Genomic DNA, 20752 nt, shown 5'->3' on the forward strand with positions numbered 1-20752 from the left:
TGAATCAATCATTCGCAAAAGTATAGGGACATCTATAACAAACACATGGTAGCACGTGCACGCGTAGTTGGAGCGGCGAGACTCCTTTGCACGTTTTCGCCGAATTGACGGTGGGGTGGCCTTCTGTCGCGGTGGGGGGGGGGCGACAACTTGGACGTTATATCGTGAAAAAAAAAAATCTGTAGCGACGAATTTTCATACCAGCAGAAAGCATGCGATAAACGACACGACGAAGAGAGGGACAGAGACCACCACAGCGCTGTGGTCTGTGTTCCTTTCTTCGTACTGTTGTTCAGCACTGTTTTTCTGCTCGTAATCAGGAACCGACCAGCCCGATTGCGTACTCTTCTGAATTTTCGCGGTTGTACGAATGAGCACAACCGCACGTCCGTAGCAAAAACCGAAAGTGCGTCGCACAAGTCAGCGCTTTAACCAGATTGTGCTAGGTTTAGATTTATTACGCTGTCATTACCCGTAAAAATGACTTCCGTGTCACCATGGTGGATGGATGGATAGATGAATGAATTAATAAGGCTGAAACACTTTAAATCAGGCGGCAGCACACGCCTCCTAGTCGAGACCAGTAATACATTTTGTACTGAGTGGAGGGTGAAATGTCACTCTTGCCTTGATTTTAGCCACCAATCGGATAACCTCCGTTTGGTTAGTTCTAACTGATTAAAGTCTCTTTTTTTGCGCAACTGTCCCTAAACCCCAATGCATTGAAAGAAGTCCACCCCGTTGTTTTAAACTGTAGGGTGAAGCCCTTTACAGAAAATAAAGGTGTTCAGCTGTTTCCTCTCCACTGGCCCCACATGACGTATCTCTTAGCACTTGACCCGGAACGTTTTAGCCCGCAATACTCTTGTATTAGCTTCGCACAACAAAGAGCTTCCCCGTGAATTATCGTAGATATTTTCTTCGGCGATTTCCTGTTTGAAAGTTCTGTATCTCCCCAGTGCTACTTTCGTCTGCGTCCCTCTTTTCCACAGACCCCTCTCTGTTTCTTTAACCTTTTTCTTGACCGATGTTTCTTGGATTGCTTCCCAGCTGTTGTCCAAATATATGCGTGGCAATTTTTTTGGTGGCGCTTCCTCCATGTTGTGCCAACATTCCTCGTGTACAAGAAACTGAAGACTTTCCTTGCCCACCGCGTTCCCGCCATTTCTCTCAAACGCTCCTCGAATTCTACCTTTCTGCTAGCTTCCCTTCCCTCGAATGATGTCCATCCCGTGTCACCCTGCACCCCCTGATTTCGTGTATTTCCGTGTGCTCCCAAAGCAAGCCTGCCTACCCCTCGCTGCCTAATTTCCATCTTTCTTTAACCCCTGATCTCATGCACAGGACCGCATTGCCCAAGTCTGACTACACCGCACGCAACTTTCCAAATCCCTCTCGCCACCTTGTGGCAATTGTAATTCCACAGTTCCCTATTTTTCATCACAGTTCCATTCATGCTATATTTAGTGGCTACATATTTGTCATGTTGCAATAGGTACTCAGCTTCATTGTTTCCACACGCCAGCGTTGAATGTTGTGGCGCCCCCCCCCCCCGATCTGGTAGCTAGCAATCAACACAATTTCGCGGCTCTCGATGGCATATCAGGCCTAACAACGCATAATGAAGCAGCGGATCTCGATAATAATGATTAAACACCGCCGATACTTTCTCTTCAGCGTGAGACAAACCAAAGGCTGCTTTTACCAATTTCTCGCTGTCACTGCGGATGGGCAGTAACAAGATGGAACTAAGGTTGAAGAGGGCGAACTGGTTGCTACCATGTTATCGCGCATTCACGTGATAGCGGGCGGACCTATCGTTCACAAAACTACATGCCACCCCCCTCTCATTTCCGGAAGCCCCCGCATTCGGAGACCGAGAGCTCTATTGTCGCCATTGAACGCCTTGTCAACCGGGCGCGTCGTTGGTTAACCTCACTACCACTCGCTCTTCTTCGCTCTCTCTCTCTTGACGGACGCGGAAGCTTGGCATTGTAGACGGGTGTGCAGGATTCGCGGATAATGAAGGGGTACCGACATATTTCCAAGGATTCATTTTTTTTTTTGCTTTAAGTGAAGGTTCTATATCTTTGTGCCCTAGAAAAAACTGTGAATGTCCTCAGAGCAGCATAAATGATGTAATATATTTTCTATTACACGTAAAACGTCAGTATGTTTTTTTTTTGGGAGTATAGATGTCTACAACCTTAGCTTAGCGCAAAAAATATATATACTGGGAAACACTGTGTAAGCGGCCCTTTAAGCAGCTTCCATTCAGTCGTCGTTGCGCCGAGGGCGATTAGGCATTAGGATTAGGATTGACCGACTTGTGTGGTGTGTTTATGCCGGCCGTAGTTCCCGCTGCAGTGCACGGAACTGGGGAGAGCACGCGGCGAGGTGGAGAGAGCGCCTGTGCTGGAGGGTAGCGAATTTCAGGTACAATGGCGCAGTGATGTGGGTACGGCGCTGGTCCCTGTGTGTGGCTTTCTTTGCATATATCTTCTAGTTCGCGCTGCTTTAATCTCATGGCGCAGTGTAGGGACATTCGCGAAAAGATTTTTTTTTTTTTTTTTAGGAACGCGCAATTGATTCCGCAGACTGACTGTGAGCTCGTACACGGCATATACGTTCATACACCACTCGAAAATATGCTACTCATTTCCGAGCAGGACTTTTATTTTGCAAAAGCCGTGTAAGCGTTGTAAATTCATATATCAGCTTTGTACGCCTTGTGTGGGCTACCAGGTGTTGTTTCGAGAACTGTGATACGGCGATTTTTAAAACACGGTTCAGCATTTCTTTAAACCTAGCGTTTCAATTTTTTTTTTTTTTTTTGATGGCAATTTTTGGACACTTCCTTGCTAAGAAACATTTGAGGCGCTAAATCAAAATTATGTTTTCTCTCTCATTAAGTGCAAGAAATTTCATTTAACTTAGTCAAACAGCTGTCTCAAGAAAGCATTTCTCCACTTTACATATATTTGAATCAGACGTGTACACGTTATAACCCGTAATATAACGTATAATACAGAGTATAATACAGTATAGCTTATAATATAATATAACCTGTACACGTTATGCACAAAAATGTAACCAATTACAATTACTTCTTTCAAACTACTAAATGATTACGATTACTAATTACTGCCCCATGAAAGAAACTGAGAAATTACTAAACAGTGACCGGTTACCGTAAGGTTACTTTCCTCCCTACTTTCATTAAACTTGCACAAATATACAGTATACAGAACCAGCCGGATATATTCGGTAATCCTTCCTCATTTTCTTGTGAACATACCGGCATCGAGAATGAAAATTCGTTCAATGTGAGCCCCGCAGAGAAGGGCTGCGTATAGACTGTTTTATCGGCGAGGAGGAGAGAAGTGGTTCTTTCTTGTGGGGAAGGAGGAAAGGCTAGCACTATTTTCCGCAACCCATGCGGGAGCACGGCTCAACGCCAGCAGGGTGGGGGAGATGCGATTAAAAGAGAGACAGGGTAGGAGGGAGAAAGGTACGCAGCCTCGAATCAGCCCGCCGCGCTGCTCTTCTCCTCGCACTACTATGCGCGTATTTCGTTTTCTCTCAGCGGCAGCTTGGAAATGTAGCGGTTTAATTGCGAATTAGTGCGATTTAACGCGTTCTGGCTGGGATTTTTGCCATGACAGACGACTAAAGGTCGACGGCAGCAGCAGCATCTGCTAAGAGTGCAACTGCTCATCGAGATGAGCGGTTGCGACAGCAGCGATACAGGAAAGTCGTTGCGTATTCGCTCCGACACCAGAAAGGTGTTCGTCTTCCAAGATGCTTCGAGATACAAATGGGAAGGAGGAGGTTCCAGAGACGATGGATGTGGAGGGTTCTGAAGGTGCACTCGGCCAGCCTGTTATTCCACGCGATGGCAGCACCGTCTCTTGACCCCTTTTGTAACATACACTTGTACACGGTGCTCTCGTTGACATTCGTAAGGGCAGCCGCTTTTTTTTTATTAGAATTGGTGCACGTTTACCGCATTCCTTGCGCACTGTTCCAAGCATATTCAACGCCAAGTCATTCTTTCCTTCTTGCGTAAAAGAGCTGCTTGGTACGATACCACGCAAAGCAAGTCTGCGCACGCCATTTTTGAGAAGGACGAAGCAGCACACTCAGGGAGGCGTGATTCGTGCCGAGTACAGCGACGAATTTAGACACTGTAAAATCACTTGTTTGTACTTTTTAAATGCAAATTAATGTATGTACGGCAGCACTGCATTATTTTTTTTTTGCGTCGGTGCATTTTCATTCGAACAAATGGAGAAGTCTATTTACAGTGTAATAGAGCCTCGGTAAATATTTTAGTAAAGAACGAAGGGAAATCGAGCGATTTACCGCCCTGCGACATGTGGGGAAGCTTCCACGTAAGAAAGGGGCGTCAAAACCAGTTGTCAGGGTCACTTAGTCGTCCAACGGTTTTCACAAGTGTGGCGCTATACATTTCGCTGCGCAAGAATCTGAGCTCGCGGGTCACGCAGCCTTGGCTCTGCTGCATGGAACTACTGACACAGCGTATACAGTAACGAACGAACATCTTGCTGATACGATTACGATCATTCTATGCCGTGATGCTCGGGTCTGGGTTCTCCAGGAAGCGAAGTGCGTTTCCTGGAGAAAGGGAGAAAAATTTAATATATGAGAAGTGCTCAGAGGGTCGCATCTCCAAGAGAAGTGTGCAAATCTGCGGGGCCGGCACGTTGGGGGGATGCAGGTGCAGCGCTGCATGACGTAAATTGTGGGAATGGTGTAACCCACGTAGATGTTTCCATCCCTTTGGTCTATAGTTCCCGCCAAATTTACGTTCTCGAATCTGAGTCACCTGTCAGAGCTTGTTTCTTCAAAAAAAAAAAATAAAGTAACCATTTACATGCAATGGTGGCAATGAAAAAAAAAAGTAATTGAAGTACAAGGAGCGTTACCGACTAAACAAACTAAAGGTTAAAGTACATTATTACCAAAAAACGTCATTGATTACAAGTGAAAAATTGCACGTCATACGGGCCTCACCGGAGTTTTTTTGAAGCGACGCTAGCGCTAATGAACGTAAGCGTAAGCTACACACACACACACACACATATATATATATATATATATATATATATATATATATATATATATATATATATATATATATATATATATATATATATATAATGCGCTGAACTGTTATTTGTTGTGAGCTTTGTGGTATCAAGTTTATTACTACAAGTGATCATACAGGTTTATAAATTCCCTTCGTAAATTTCTTGCCGAAGCCCCACCGGCAGTGCGTCAGCGTGACGTCACGGATTTCACGCTTTCTTCTCGTATCTATATAGGCTAGTTCTCCCTAATGCGAGTCTAAGGAACTTGCCGGGTTCCGCCAGTGCTGATTCCGCATTTGGCTCACCTCAAGTACAACGTTGTCCATTTTTTACGATTAAGAAAAAAAAAAAACATTTACCCGGGCAAGAGCAGACGCGGCATAAATCTATGACGTCGCGGCGATCTGTTGCGAGAAGTTTTAAGGCGGCGCCGCCATGAGCGTGTCTCGTTATTCCGTAATTTTGGGTTACGATGTTTCTCCTTCTTAAGGTGAGAGGGATGGTTTTAGCATTGTAGAAGCGTTTATGTTTATACGGGTGAACTTTATTTTGTCTATATAGTGTCCCTTTAAGGTGAAGCACAGCTTTCTGAGGTTCTTTGATCAGCTTTATTCATGATCGCTCCTGCTTCCCCCCTCCTCCCTTCCTTTCCGCAGGTGTCATTCATATTTGCTGCCTCAGCGTCATATTGCTGCCTCGCCATCCTCTCTGTTTTCTGCTCCAAGTAAAGGACGTGCCACAAGGACGACAACCATGCCTGTAAGTGTCTGATTTTCCCTCCTTCGATCGAATAATACCAAATAATGAGAACTCGATGAGTTGTTATGTAAACACCATAGAAATAAGCTATAAAAGTAAAAAAGTAAACGACGATGCATGTGCGGAAAAAATATGTCGCCAGAAACACAAAATATGGCCGAAATTCCCTATAAGGGGAGTTTTATGCGAAGCACAATGGAGTAGCTCCATATTTGCGCGTTTGGGGAACTGAACGTCCTTGATTTTCCTCTTCCATTAGATTAGGGCAGCGCTGCCTATCTCTCGAGGTTCTGACGCACGACTTGGAAGTAGCGGCCACTTTCTTTGGTCGACGCATGTTTGCACTTCCGGGAGCAGGCGCAGCGGTGTGGCACCCGGATGTCCACTCGTTGCACCAATCAGCGCGCCTCCGCGCCACGTTGTAGGGAGGTTGCGCGGTAGCTGCGCCCTCTAGCGCGTGAAGAGGGCGGAGCTTCGGACTTTGTTGCAGGCGATGTGATCTTCGTCCCCAGAGGATCCAGGAACCCCAAGTTATCCCGTGGTCGCGCGATTCGCCTTACGTGATCTCTTACTTGATAGATAATACAATTTGACCGTTTTAAAACTCCCAAGTTAGCACTCTTCGGCAAACCGAGAATTTATCATGTAATTGAATTTTATTTTAAATTTCGTTATTAACTGCACCATTCTTTATATTTGATACATTATTAGGTCTAGTTTAACATTTAGCATTACTTGCCGGATTTGTGAGCACAAAATGGATTTCGAAGGTGGGACAAAAAATTCAAAACGATCCTGTGTGGCCTTTCGTATCATGCGTCGCATCATATAAAAAAGAAGACAGAAAAAGGAAATGAGTGACAGCATGCGAGAGACGAAAAAGAGTACTTGTACAGGAATTTGGTAAGCACGACTAATGCCCCAAGTCCGTTCGAATCTGGTGCCAAGTCTGCTCACCTGGCATGCACTTTTTCTGTTCACGAGTCCACATAGTTCCAAGTTCTTGTAGTTCTGCGTAGTTCCAAGCGCGAGTTCAGAAATGCAGTCGCAAGGCGGCGCCAAGCCCTTCCGGAAGCAAGTGCAAAAGAGCCGATACGGTGCGCGTCGTCGGTGGTTCTGCGTTCGAATTTCGCGCCTTGAAGTTGCTGCCGTTGTCAAGGCTGTGCTGTGAACCTGCATTGCGAGTGCATAATTTTGACATATTCGCAACTGCCTTGCCGCCAAGAAAATGATTGACGGTGGCTCTTTGCCAGAACTCTTCGAAGACACCGTAATGCTTCGGGAACACGATGGCACATAAGCTCGCGAAATGGAAAATACATTCCATGCGCCTACATTTGCGAGGCTGTGGAAAGCAGCTACCTTGAAATCGGGTTCATTACTTCGAAATCGGGCTAAGTACGAATACTGGCTTTGTCTAGTGGGCGTGGGTGCGGTCGATGCAAATTTACTGCGCAGTTTTAGTGAATACACCATTTACCAACACGGTCATTTACAATTTTTCCCAGCCAATGTTAGGCACGCCGTTAAAATGATGAAATAAAAACAACTGCGCAGCATACAATTATAAGTTTTTCGCTCATCATAGCTTGGGTAATATTAGCTGAGACACACCATATACTAGAATGACGTCTGCGGATGTATCGAAACCACCATTTATAAACAGCAACTCCAATAACATTTCACATTGGCTAAATTCAGTATAAATGAGTGCTATGATTTTTTAATGTTTAATGGCGCAAGGGACAGGTATGGCCAAAAAGCGCCATGCTAGTTAAATGAGTGCTACATGCCGCTAAAGCAATATACTTGCGAAGCAGCGTGTTTCTGGTGATTGCGTAGTCTTCTTCTTAGCAGCTTCTGCTTGGATCTAAATGTACCTAAGCAGACGACGTGCGCACCTGGCGGTTGTCGCTAGGAGGTGAGTCCTAGAGCGCAGCAGACTCCGAGATTTTTCAGCGTGCCGCGAACGCCGGTTTATATCTCGGAGGGCATGCCGAAGAGCCGTGCGCTGTATGTGACGTGCCGCTCTCGGCAACCGGTAATGACAACTTTTTTTTTGTTGGTTTCGTAGTCCCGAACGGCTGTTTTTGCGCCCGTGTTTCAATTGTCAGATTTTGCCCGGTATTGCTGCTCAGTCGTAAACTAGGCCTTTTACGCGATCCGACATTTTTGCTGCAAATGCTGGCGCACCCCTGATTGTCAGCGGATATGACGTAAATCCTAGATCACGGTTTTCAATAATTTGAGTGTTATGCGGGTACCTGCTAACCTGCAACGTCATGCCGGAGTTCATGACGCATGTGTTCCATGTTGTGCGCCATTACATGCGAGGGGCAATGGAGGCTCTTTTACAGCAGAGTAACTTATGTCTGTCTATACCCACCTGGGTTTGGCGTGTGTGTCGCTACTGGGTATTTCGGAATCTCGGCGAATATCTTTGCGGATGACATAAAGGTTTCATGTGCGTCGAATGCAAGAACCAGCAAACGGGATTATATAATGCTTGTATGCTGACGGGCAAATCAGTGCCAGGAAGCCAACCTCCGCCCGCCTTGGTTCTTAGAACACTTTCTTTTTCGGGCTTGTAAAAGCATTTTTGTCGCCCGTATCGGCCAACAGAAAATTGAATCGCGAATTTTTCAGGATGGTTCCCAGTTGTCTCATTGACACTTTGCAGAGAATATAATATTTGAGATGTTGAATCATTATTATTAACTATCTGATTTCGCGAACTCCGAAATCACGTCTCATTTACTCCAAGTGATGGTGAACAACATAGTTGTTTTTGTCTAGCTACGTGGCACTTACTTATTTTTAAATTTTGGCATAATTTACGTGGTCGCAAATATGGTCGCAAATCACGCGATTAGTATCTGCGTGATACTAATCGCGTAAAAGACATAAAATGTGTTATAGCTATCCCTACCTACGTGATACTAATCGCGAACAAGCCAGATCTCTCATCAATATTTCTCGCACAGGCTAAACAATAATCGCAGCTTGCCGAAAACCCATAGTCTATACGTACGGTCAACGTTCCCTATATTTTTCGGTGCGAAAATCGGGAATGAGACATCTAGCTTCAATGAAAAAAGAAAACAAAAATCTTCCGGCTATGGTACCATCACGGAACAATAACATTAAAGGCCACACATAATATTACGTGTTAATGCTTCTTGCTCTGGATGGCAATTAATACTGACCTTCGCGTCGTGGATCCAAAAATAGCCACGTAGGCCACTGATGCAGATGATACTGTATACCATATTGTCCAACAATAGGCCGCAATAAACTATTTTGTTCTTTCTTTTCTTTTTCAATCTAAAGCGATGCTAAAGTTGCGCCTCCGTGTCTTTGCAGCTGGACTTCGCTGACCTCCTGGAGAGCGGCAGGTACGCCGACGTTCAGTTCGTTGTGCAGTCCGACCCCTACTCCGTGTCCAGGACCTTCAAGGCCCACAAACAGCTGTTGGCCATGCGCAGTGACGTGTTTGGCGCCATGTTTGAAGGATCGCTCCGCGACCGGGACACCGTCCTCATCAGGGACCTGCACCCCGATGGCTTCCGTGGGCTTCTCGAGTGAGTAATTGCGTAATTTATTGCCTTGTTCATGTCATCGTAGTAAGAGACGTGGGGGTGGGGTGGGGGGGGGGGGGTATTCTGTAAGAGTCCACCTAGTGGACTGTCCATTACGGCCGCTGCTGATTGGATGCAGCTGTACGAGGGAGAAGGAGTCGAGCGGCCCCAGCCAATCAGCAGCGGCCGAAATGGACTGTCCACTATAAGTGGACTCGTACATAAATACCTCCCCTGCGGAATATTACCCGCAGTTGGTAATATACAATCTGATGACCTCCGCACAGCTCTGGATCAGTTAGATATAGAAAACCGTTCACATTGAACAAGATCTCAAGACCGTGGCCTCGAATTTCACAGCTACAAAAGGTCACAAAAGCGCTGCTGCGATATTTGAAACCTACTGGATTGAGTGATCGTCTGTGATCCTAAATGAGTGTTCGTCAGTGATATAGAGCAGAAAACTGTTGCCACGTCGGCGATATTCACAGTGGACTTCTTCTTCTCTTAATATTTCCCTCCCTTTTCCCTTCCCCAGTGTAGGGTACATGACCGGGGTAGTTGGAGAAGTATGGGAGAGACCTCTGCCCTAGTTGATGATGATGATGAGTGTAGGATAGCCAACCGGGCTATATCCTGGTTAACATCCCTGCCTTTCCATTATCCTTTTCCCTCTCTTCTCTTTCAACATCGCAAACGAAGGAAAATGCGAATTTTTTCTTGAAAACGAGGCAATTACAGCGCCAGTTATATAAAAATATATGGACCATAAAATGCGATCTTGCTGCATAATCAGAGTGCGAGCAAAATGGTGGCGAGTGCGATATCTCTTCATGACGTTCGGCGGAAGACAAACGCCTCTGAGTGTTACTTCTGCAGGATATTTCGACCACGTGATCCTGTCCTTCCGTGTGTTTCTCAGCCCCTTTCTTTCTTTCCCTTCACTTCTTTACAGGTACGTATACACAGGACGGTCCGCTATCAACAACATCCAAGATGCCATCTACACAAGAGACGCAGCTGAGAAGTACCGCTTCCTAGATCTCGCCAACACCTGCACCGAATATATTAAAAGTCACCTCGAAGCAGACGATGTCTGCACGTTGATCGACTACTCGTTCGTGTCTTACGGTGCAGTCAAAGACGACGTGGTGGTGGAGGAAGTTATCTTGGACAACGGTGAATCCGTGCTGTCGTCTGCTGCCTTCACGATCTCCATGGAGGAGACGGTGAACTTCGTTTTGGACAGGGTAAGCCATTATTTATACGCATGAACTAAGTGACGCACGAACCAACTTAAGTTTACCGAAACGCAAAGTCCTTCAGACACGTGGGTGTTGATGGCCAAGCCTCCCGCCAAGTTCCTGTCTAAAGTCTGGCGGAACTTGTAGCCGACGCGTAACAGCCCGGATAGCGTAAATTGTTAGCGCATTCTATTTGTAACATACGCAGTCGGCGACAGCGTAACCATGCCGCAGCAAATATACCGCTGCTCGTATGAGAAGATTAGGTCACGCGAATGCTCCTATAGAGCATTGCGCTTCTTAGAAATAGAGAGAGGAGAAAAATCGGCAGAACCCATGTCACGTTTACTGCCGACGGTAATGCGTTTATCATTGAATCAATATAGTGACACAACGTATTGGCACAATCGAAACGAGTTACGCATGAGGCGCATACTGAAGCTGGACTCCTGTTTAAGGCTTCGCTAACAACACTGCGCGCCATCCAGCGGGGCCGTCGCGAATCATGTGCGTGGCCTCCGAAATTCGTGGCGCGCCAATGTTTGCGAACGTTGAAAATTGTTTCGTCGCCTCCCGCAGACGCAATGGCACATTCTGAGCGACGCACGTTGGCGAGAGATTCGTTGAAGAACGGCGCATGCCCAGTGCATTCGCGGTGCAGCTCAATAAAGCGTTGACGTGAAAGCGGCACACTGAAAAGCTTTACATAGCCAGTGCATTTGTGGCGCAGCCTGCTAACGCGTCGGGTCGCTGTCCTTAAGGAACCCTTGTGACTTGGGTTATTTCTTTTTTTCGTCCAGCTTCGGGGAAGCTTAAAGCTTTACTTTCGTCATTCTAGAGAGGCACATTCCCAGTGGCACATACCTAGGTACCCAAGATGGCGTCTAAGACGCCCATCCAAGAGCGGCACAGATCCTACTGGCACATACTCAGTTCTCCATTCAAGCGTGTAAGAGTTTCTACTAACAGTTATCAATGTCGGCGTGAAAAAAGAAATAGTTAAAGAGAGGCACATGTGCACACATTGCCGTATAACTCGGTGACCCATGTTGGTGCGACAGTTAGTGGCCAACCGCCTTCCCCCGCACAGTCTATATAGTTTGGTCTATATTACGATCAGTGTGACGTTTTACTTATACCGCGACTCCACCCCCGCGCAGGTGCACGGCGTTCCGACGAAGGTGGTCATCAAGGCCGTGCTCCGTTGGGCAGGCGCGCAGTGCGGTCCCGACGTCGCCAACTGGGAATACACCGGGACAGTCGCCGCCGCTGTGAGGAAGTTCCTCCCTAAGATCAAGTTCCTGGCGCTGAGCGTGCGGCAGATGACGAAATTCATCGCGGCCGACGCCACGTGGGACATTCTCACGGAGGATGAGGCGTGCGCCATCTTGTGCGAGATCATCCAACCCGGGAGTGCGTCGCCGCGGCCTGAGTGGCTGAACCCCGAGCGTGACATTTTCGCCAGGCCCGAATCGACTTCGCGGGAACCTCCCCTCCGCATTAGACGTCGCTGAGTCGGCGCCGATTCGGTTCTCCTCCGCGGCCGGGACGATCCGGCCGGATTCCTAAAACGCGACCACGCTGTGCCGCCGATGCAGAGGCGAACGGGAACATCTTCTTTCTTACTTTCTCTCTCTGCTTATTTTAAATATGTATAAAGGCGCTATGATGTTCCCTGTCTCTTCTATAGTCTGTCCATAGTTATTTTCTGTAATCTGTGTGTAAGAGAAAATTACCTTCCAGCGTCGTGCTCTTGTGTCATGTTCAGAGGTGAAGAATTTCAATCTAGTCCCCCCCCCCCCCCCCTTTTTTTTATTCTAATTCTGTGGGTTTTCCCCAGAATTGATTTTTCCTGCTTGTGTGCGCATGCGCGCGTTCAAATAAACGGTGATTTATAAGATACGAAGACTGCTTGTGTGCTTTTCATTTTAACTCTGGCAGCAACACTGACATCGACACGTTGCAGTATCTGGTCGATTCCGTTGTGGAGCCGCGACGGATATTTCGCTTTTTTTTATTTTGGCCTGGTTGCAATGGGCTCGCGAAAGGCCCTTGTAATAGAGGTACAGTACTCACGGAATGAAATAGGACACGGAGCATTTAGTAGAACCCTACATATGTGCAAAGTACGCGAGAGCACCATGTCATGTCGCTAGGAATTTGGTCACCAAACGTGACGAGGACTCCGGTGTAAGCGTTCGCGCCAAAATTACGTCGATGTCACACGAACTGCAGCCGGTTGAAACGAAAGTACGCGCACTACTTAGCCCTAAATTGACGCGTTTCATTCCGTGAGCACACTGTTTTCATTGAAATGAAGCTTCCAGGGATACTTTTCTGTCCGTATAGCCGCAGGGTGCCGCTGCTGTCTTGACGAATAGCTCCGCAGCAAAGTGAGTGAAACAACATTATTTGGTCCACAATAGATGCGAGTAAGCTGAACGCTGTTTTTCTCCCCCGAAAGAACAAAAAATTGAATGACGGGCGCGATGGCAACATCGAACGTCGTTTCCGCAGCAATGCAGCAGTGCGATGCAGCAAGCATTGGGAAACAATCGCATGTACATTTGTGCCGTACAAATGCCAGCTATCTTTCTTTTGAAACTATGGCATCGTGAGTAACATTGCGCGGAACGAGTTCGCAGGGCGCATGCGCGAGTTTTCCTCTTGCGCTAGACACGCGGGAATGAAGCGAGCAAATTTATAGCGTTTCGCGAATCGTTTCACATTTTCACATTCAGGCATGTGCGTTGGATCTGCACAATTTCTTGTGTTGAATGAGGAGACAGTGGGGAAAGGAAATGGGCCACTGTTGGGAAGTCCATTATTACAGAAGGAAGGAAGGAAAACATTATGTGGTCCTGCAAGTAGTGATAATTAATCACTAAGCGGGCCGCTCCCACGTTGGGACCGGAAGGCCAAGCCTCACGGCCACATCGTGAGCCTGCTGGACAGCCCAGAATTGTTCATCCAGGTCCGGGCTGCGAAGTGCAGCCTCCCACCTGGACGCATCCTTGATCGCCGAGTCTTCAATTCTTTCGCAAGACCAGAGCATGTATTCGAGCGAGGCTAAAGCACCGCAATCTTGGCAACAAGGCTCTGTATACGTCTCTGGATAAAACATGTTCAGTCTCCGTGGGCAAGGATAAGTACCAGTCTGTAGTAAGCGTAATGTAAGTGCCTGAGCCCTGTTTAGTTTAGGATGCGGCAAACTGTAAACCCTGCGATTAAGAAGGTAATACTTCGTGATTTCATTGTATGTGGAAGGGGAGTCTATTCTCGGGGAGTACCGCCACGCCGTTGCGCGGGGCAGAGCGGAGGGTAAGATCTCGCGCTGCCTCATGAGCGGACTCATTGAGATTCGGAGGGGCTCCCTCAATCATCCCAAGGTGAGCAGGGAACCAACATAAGTAATGTTGAGAGATCTCACATGTCTGCATAACTTTAAAAGCAACCTTAGCCACCGAGCCCTTCTCAAAGGCCCTAACGGCCGACTGTGAATCGCTATATACAAAAGGCCTGCGCCTGTCAACCAAGGCGAGCGCAATAGCCGCTTGCTCCGCGACCTCTGGCCTATCAGTCCGAACGGTAGCAGCGTTAACGAGACTGCCCTCATTGTCCACGACAACTATGGTAAACACCTTTCTCTCCTCGTTAAAAGAAGCATCGACGAAGCCAACCTTCTGATTCTCATCACGAATGAGTCTCAGTAGGCAAGCTCCCCTGGCCTTTCTTCTACCAACATTTCGCTCCGGATGCATATTCCTGGGAACAGGCTTGACGTGATACCGATTACGGACCTTCACGGGAATACCGACATGAAGCTGCGAAATCTTCTCCCGAGGAACACCTAACTCTCTCAGAATCTGCCGACCCGTGCTAGTCGTAGAGAGACGCACCATCTGCGTCCTCTCCTGAGCCTCAGCTATCTCATCCAAGGTATTATGAATTCCCAGCTGGAGAAGTCGGTCGGTGTTGCTGCACATTGGCACTCCCAACACTTTCTTCGTGATCTTCCTAATCTGCGGATCAAAATAAAATTCAGCCGTTAAATGATCTACGAAAAAAGGAAAAAGCTTAGAAAAGAAGAAAATGGAGATAAAGAACAATGGAGGAGTAACAGAGAGGGTCTAACACCGACGAAGCGTCTGTTAAAATACATGTGAAAAACGCATAAGTGATTTTTCTGAGGTGACCCCTTGACCGAGTGGAACGAACTTTATCGCGCTTGAAATAGAAAAAAAAAAAAAACTCGCCCACTTCAGCACCGCCGTTATGACGTTGCCCACCGTTGCGGTCGTTGGGATCTGCGTTCGCATGAAATCAACACGACATGTAAAGAGCGCCGTTATATATAACACGTATACGCACGCGATGGTTCAAACTGAATTCATTCAACGTCATTACGTGATATCACTACCACGTACAAAAAAAAAAGCCAATTTGACGGCACAAATTTCAAGATACGCGAGCTCTCGAGAGCCAATCGGAGAGTCAACATGGCGGACGATGGCCGCTCACGCACCTCACTTCCGGAAATAAGGGCGCACAAGGCTGCGCGCTTAAAAACGCGCGCCGCGTTCCGAAGGCCACACCACTGCGCGGTCGCGAAGAGAGGCCGGCAGGCGAGAGGTCTCGCCCTCTCTCGAGATGCCTCGGGAGCCCGCGAGAATTCCCCGCGTATTTCAGTCGTTGTTCCTCCCTGGCTGCTGGGACACGGCGCACGCTCCGCTCGGGGCTAGCCGGCGGGAGCATTGGCTCGTGATTGGCTCGTTCGTGCTTGCGGAAACGCGGCGCCGCAAAAGAATGCGTTCGGGACCCACCCCGCGCGGGCAGATAATTCTTGCCGCGAAAGCGGCGGCACGCGTTTTTAAGCGCACCGCGTTGTTCGCGCTTATTTCCGCGAGTGAGGATGTACATTAACAATTGCTGCACACCGCTGCCAGGAATACTCTTGTTTCCGCATTCATGCGCACCGATCCTTAAAGATTGCCTTCTCCCAATATCAAATTTTTTTTTTAATTATCGGGTTTTACGTGCCAAAACCACTTTCTGAAGATGAGGCACGCCGTAGTGGAGGACTCCGGTCATTTTCACCACCTGGGGTTCTTTAACATGCAGCTAAATCTAAGTACACGGGCGTTTTCGCATTTCGCCCCCATCGAAATGCGGCCGCCGAGGCCGGGATTCGATCCCACGACCTCGTGCTAAGCAGCCCAACACCAATATCTAATTTTTCTTGCTGGTTAAGATTTCCTGTGGATGATTTTCAGCGGATTTCGGGAGGTGTAGTTTGGCTGGCTCCTTGCATGCCACATGCATCTTAGGCTAGCGCTTGCATCGTTCCAGGTCCCTGTACACGGGTAAGCCAAAGATTAAAAGCACGGAGGAAGCCATGTCCACGAGAACGGCGGCTGACAAGTATCTTCTGCCGCACCTGGCCCTCGCCTGCTCGGAGTACATAAGGGGTCACGTGACTGCCGACGACGTGTGTCACGTCATCGCCTACACTTTGCTGACCGGCGGCGATGACGTCGACGGCGCCGTGGGGCGTCTTCTCGAAGAGCGTCCCGAGGCCGTCTTGGCGTCGGACGCTTTCACCGACTGCTTGGAACAGACGGTGCACTACGTTCTTGACAAGGTGAGAAGTGTTTACTTGGTCGCAGCCTAACTGAGTACTAAAGGCATATACAGTCACCGCCATACTTTACCCCGAACGCCTTAAGCACGTGTTAGTTCTCCTGAGCACTGTGCTGGGAATTTCTGGTTGCGGTGCCTTGAATATGGCGAGGGAATGGGGGAGAGTTGCTACCTTAATCTCTTTTCCTTAGAAAGCATTAGATATTTGCTTGCTTTCTTAGTGGTGTTGGTGGGGGGGGGGGGGGGAATGAGGGCGGGTGTACGCTTGTAACTGTGCAGGTTAGCTAAGTATACCCACATAAAAGTGAATAGCCTTCACTGGCGCTTTCGCCAGTTCTCGTGGTCGGTGGTCGACGGTTAGAGGTCGGAACAAAGACGCCTGCGGAAAAGGTGGGCGCGCTCGCCTTCCGGGGTGCGTTCGTTTTCAAACTCCACCTGTCACGCCTCCTTTGAGACGCGCTTGCTGTCGACATTTATTAAGGCTAGATGGAGATTTTTAAAGCGAAAGCTTTACTGGCCGCGAACTTTCGATTTCGCCTTGGTGCTCCGAGGAGGTAAATGACGTCACAACGTGAGCGTCGCCGCGGATATTTCTCTCTCGCTCGCTCCCTAGTCACTACTGCGCATGCGCCACTAGTACCACCGAGCCACAGGTGTTCCTCAGCTGCGCAGCGCCGCGCCCATCCGCCGCCGCCGTTTGGTATGACGTCACACCGCGTACCTCGTCGTTGCGCTTGCCTCCGCTCGCTTCGCCAGCTGCGTCGCATGCCTGATAATATGTCGGAGGATTGAAAACGATTGCTGGCGTGCGCCGCAACCACAGTTGAGGAGGCAGTATGGACGGCGACAATTCTGATAAGCAGGAGGAGGCCTGGAATCGACATCGGAACGAGATAAAGAGGAAACTAATCGCCCAGGAAACTGACGAACAGCGTGCCGAACGACTGGCTAAAAGCCGCAACATAGCTAGACAACCAGACTAACTTGGACTTGCAATGAAGATTAACCAAGGCTAACCATGCTATGCCTTAGCTTTCGCTACGTATATCCTGGCATAGCCGAGCTAAGCCACTGCCAATTTTTGGTTAACGGCTCTGCTTTTTTTTAAGGGAATCGCGCACTGAAACAGCCAACGTTACCTAAATATATTCACTGCGACGAATACACGTGCACCATTCCTTTAATAAACCCAATAGCTTTCTTGAAGCGTTCAGCTATTCGCTGACGTGGGCAATCATCGTAGGCGGTTTCGGCACAATATTTTAGAATTTGGCTCTACTTGTAAATCACGCTTCGGCAAAGAGCAACACGTGTGCTACCGTGGCGAGAGGCTTAGTATGCCACAACTAAGGAAATTATGAAATACAGGCGGTGCCCTCGTTGCCCTTCGTTCGTTCTTGCTCGGTACCGGCTTACGTCATCAATTTGAATAGCATCTTCTCGGGGATTTCACTGTCTGTACAGGAGACCCATGTTGTATTTCAAAGCAACCAAAGAAACATGTAGCAACTTCCGAAAATATATCGCTTCGCCCGACAGCCACAGTTAAAATAATTTCAAGAAACGTTCGTTCTTCTCTAATGACCAGCCTTTTCTCGTCAAAATATTGCGAGTACGCAGTTTTTAAAAAAACTTCACAACTAGGTATATATAAATGGGTTAATCTTGGTACTTAGTAGCTATTTAGATGTTTGGTCTTTAGTATCCGTTTAGATAAGAGGAAGTTTACCCCTGAAGCTCGCAATGAAAAAGATATCACAGTTCTGTAAACTGCATCTATTGGTACATCTAAGGCAAAGCATACTTATGTATTATGCATTTCTCTCAAGTGCACCGCTAACAATTTAGTGGGACTTTTTCAAAACGCTTGTAAACGTTGTGACAAGTTCAGATAAGCTGCAAGTACATATATCGAAGATGTCTCTTTTAAGCGCTCAAAGATGCACAGAACTGGCTTACAGAACTGCGATATCCATTTTTGGTGCAGAGGTATGATTTATAAACTTTGTGCTTCTGTTTTTTTTTTTTAACTTAGAAATCTTTGGTATCTCACAAAAGAAATCCAGGGCGAATATAAGATTGTGTTTCATACAGTCACTAAAATTAAGCTTGCTTTCTGGAATGCAAAAAATTCGCTTCAAATCGGTCCTGAGGTTGCCTCACGAAAACATTTCTGCATTCTACGCGTATCTGGGCGGCATCGGAGTTATCCCTGAGCGGAATGAAGCTTCCTCATGACTCAAATTTTCCAAAAAAGTGCATCGTCTTCAACAGTCCATAGTTTGAAAGCTAACGCACAAAACACGAGAAAAAGTGGGACGAAATAGAAATCGGAACCGGGGACGATCAACTGAGAACAGTCGGAAAAGATTCAAACCACGAATCCTTAACAACTCTCTGAGCCTTCTGTCGCTTTAAGAGTGAACTGCGCGTAGTTCTGACGGGCTGCACGTTCTTTTTCACGATCTTGAACTTCATGACCGCAGGTGACCAACGTGCCGGAAATGTACGTGATCCTCGCGGTACACCGATGGGCGCAGTCATTCTGCCAGAAAATAGCTACAACAGACGACAAGCCCGTCGACCTCAAGACAGCCATGGCTCCGTTCCTGCCCAAATTGCGGTTCCTGGCGCTGTCGCCGGAGGAGTTCGTCACCTTCAACGCTTCCGACGACACGCGAGGCGTGCTGGACAAGGACGACGCCTTCGCGATCATGAGTCTCTTCTTATGCAACAAGTCCATCGAGATGCCGTCGTGGGCTTGCCCGGAGAGACAGCCGCGCTGTTCGACCCCTAAAAAGGAGTAGCTATAGCTGCTTTGGACTTTGCGCCTGCTGAAGAGTCGAAACGTTGTGGCTGCCTCGTTTCAATCGGCCCCTATACTGTAGCCACCTCGTGCAGTCCACATAACGACCACAAGCTTTGGCGCACTGTGCTGTCAGTAGGGGATACCGCAGCGTTTTTTTTTTCTCTTTGTGTTGTAACCTTTGAAAGGTTGCACTATACTTGGTTTCTTTCCTCTCCCTCCCCCTCTCTCTCTCGTTAACACAGCAAGAGAAGGCCAGAACAAAAAGGAGGACTTGCCACGAATGTTGTCTCAGTATCTTTTACTTACGTCACGCGACCTTCATTAGTAATGTTAACGGCGTGTGCGAGTCTGCGCAAAATATGCCGAAGTTGGTTTTCTCGTAAGTTTGAGGACGTTCTTACCTTAGACTGTCTGTCGTGATTCGGGGCTTGCGGCTTCTCCCTGCCCCACTCTCCTAGTCCCGGCATTCTCGCGCTTTCGTGGCCAAAATGAATGCTTTCATTCTAAAAGATGCACTTTCTATTCATCTGTTCTTGCAGCATACCTTCTACAAATAGCTTCGATACCTCTGGGCATTATTGAAATTACTGGACAGTTAGGATACAAAACCCTCCATAAGAAGTACGCTGCCAACAAAAAGGTATTTGAATGGGGCAGTACTGCAGTGTCCACTCCGCTAGTCGCATTTGCGTTAGTGCAAACTTCTCTACTAGTTTCTTCTAATTAGTGTTGGCCAACTGCTTCACACCATGCTTATATCGTTTTTTATGTGTTGTCACGAGTGTTTTATATACACATATTTTTTCGAAGGCCACTGCACTTCAAGTTTGCCACATTTCCGACAGTGCCGGCTTGCACATATCATTTAATTTTTACGTGCGCTCGTAAGGGTGAATTCCGCCTTTAACGTGACACGTCAACTGCTGATGGTTGCAGTCATAGATAACTTTCGGTTCGTACGACCACTGGGCCATCCGCTGTGCGCAGCTGCTTATGGTGGTCTTGTTCTTTATAGCATTTGAACTGTGATAGTATCACAAATACGTGCACAACATGTGTACATTACTCATTTTGTTGTATTCAGTGTATCGGTGTATATTTTTTTTTCTGTTCTAATATGTCATAACTCTGTAAGACAACTAATTTAATGAGTTTCAAGTGTACTTTCAAGTGTAGAATGAGTTTCAAGATGTACTCCTCGTCGTTCTGTTACCTGAATTTCTCAATAAAGAGTTACGTTCTCGTTTTGCAGTGTTTCACGTGACAGGTTGTTCTCTCCTCGATCCCACGACTGTTACCTGCAGAACTTTAGGCCCTTGGGAGTTCTCTATCGTCTACATCCGTAGCTGCTGCGGGGACTTTTCAGTCGAAATGGGAACTTGTCGGAAATGGGACCCTTTCGCGGCGCCATTCTCAGTGTAGAGCATAAGCAACCCTGCCTCACGTCTGCCTCCGCCAACAGCGACCGAACTTTTCTGTAGTAGCGGTTCTCCTCAACATGATCCTTGCAAAGCAACACTCCTTTAACTTCAGAATAGTGCTTGGCTGAGCACGTTGATTGCACATAGCAGAATTGGTTTCCAGCAGGACGTTCCGAGACGGACAGGA

At 47.5% G+C, this 20752-nt stretch overlaps 2 protein-coding genes across 2 annotated transcripts; both read left to right on the top strand.

The window, feature by feature from the left end:
• Positions 1 to 8793: 8793 nt before the first annotated feature.
• Positions 8794 to 12597, top strand: LOC129385390 (BTB/POZ domain-containing protein 6-like). The gene is made up of 3 exons (XM_055072029.2): positions 8794 to 9454; positions 10407 to 10701; positions 11856 to 12597. Exons 1-3 carry the CDS (start codon positions 9351 to 9353, stop codon positions 12207 to 12209), a joined length of 753 nt encoding a protein of 250 aa, XP_054928004.1. The 5' UTR covers positions 8794 to 9350; the 3' UTR covers positions 12210 to 12597.
• Positions 12598 to 15957: 3360 nt separating this feature from the next.
• Positions 15958 to 20390, top strand: LOC129385389 (BTB/POZ domain-containing protein 3-like). The gene is made up of 2 exons (XM_055072028.1): positions 15958 to 16336; positions 18822 to 20390. The coding sequence occupies exons 1-2, from the start codon at positions 16091 to 16093 to the stop codon at positions 19140 to 19142; spliced, it is 567 nt and encodes a 188-aa protein (XP_054928003.1). The 5' UTR covers positions 15958 to 16090; the 3' UTR covers positions 19143 to 20390.
• Positions 20391 to 20752: the final 362 nt, after the last annotated feature.

This window comes from Dermacentor andersoni, chromosome 7 (assembly GCF_023375885.2).
Source record: "Dermacentor andersoni chromosome 7, qqDerAnde1_hic_scaffold, whole genome shotgun sequence".
Taxonomy (NCBI): domain Eukaryota; kingdom Metazoa; phylum Arthropoda; class Arachnida; order Ixodida; family Ixodidae; genus Dermacentor; species Dermacentor andersoni.

Bases quoted from the DNA above. Each gene is read 5' to 3' on its own strand.
- LOC129385390 (XM_055072029.2), top strand. From the start codon at position 9,351: ATGCGCAGTGACGTGTTTGGCGCCATGTTTGAAGGATCGCTCCGCGAC. The intron at 9,455-10,406 runs GTGAGTAATTGC...ACTTCTTTACAG, and splicing joins GGCTTCCGTGGGCTTCTCGA to GTACGTATACACAGGACGGT. The intron at 10,702-11,855 runs GTAAGCCATTAT...ACCCCCGCGCAG, and splicing joins TGAACTTCGTTTTGGACAGG to GTGCACGGCGTTCCGACGAA.
- LOC129385389 (XM_055072028.1), top strand. From the start codon at position 16,091: ATGTCCACGAGAACGGCGGCTGACAAGTATCTTCTGCCGCACCTGGCC. The intron at 16,337-18,821 runs GTGAGAAGTGTT...TCATGACCGCAG, and splicing joins TGCACTACGTTCTTGACAAG to GTGACCAACGTGCCGGAAAT.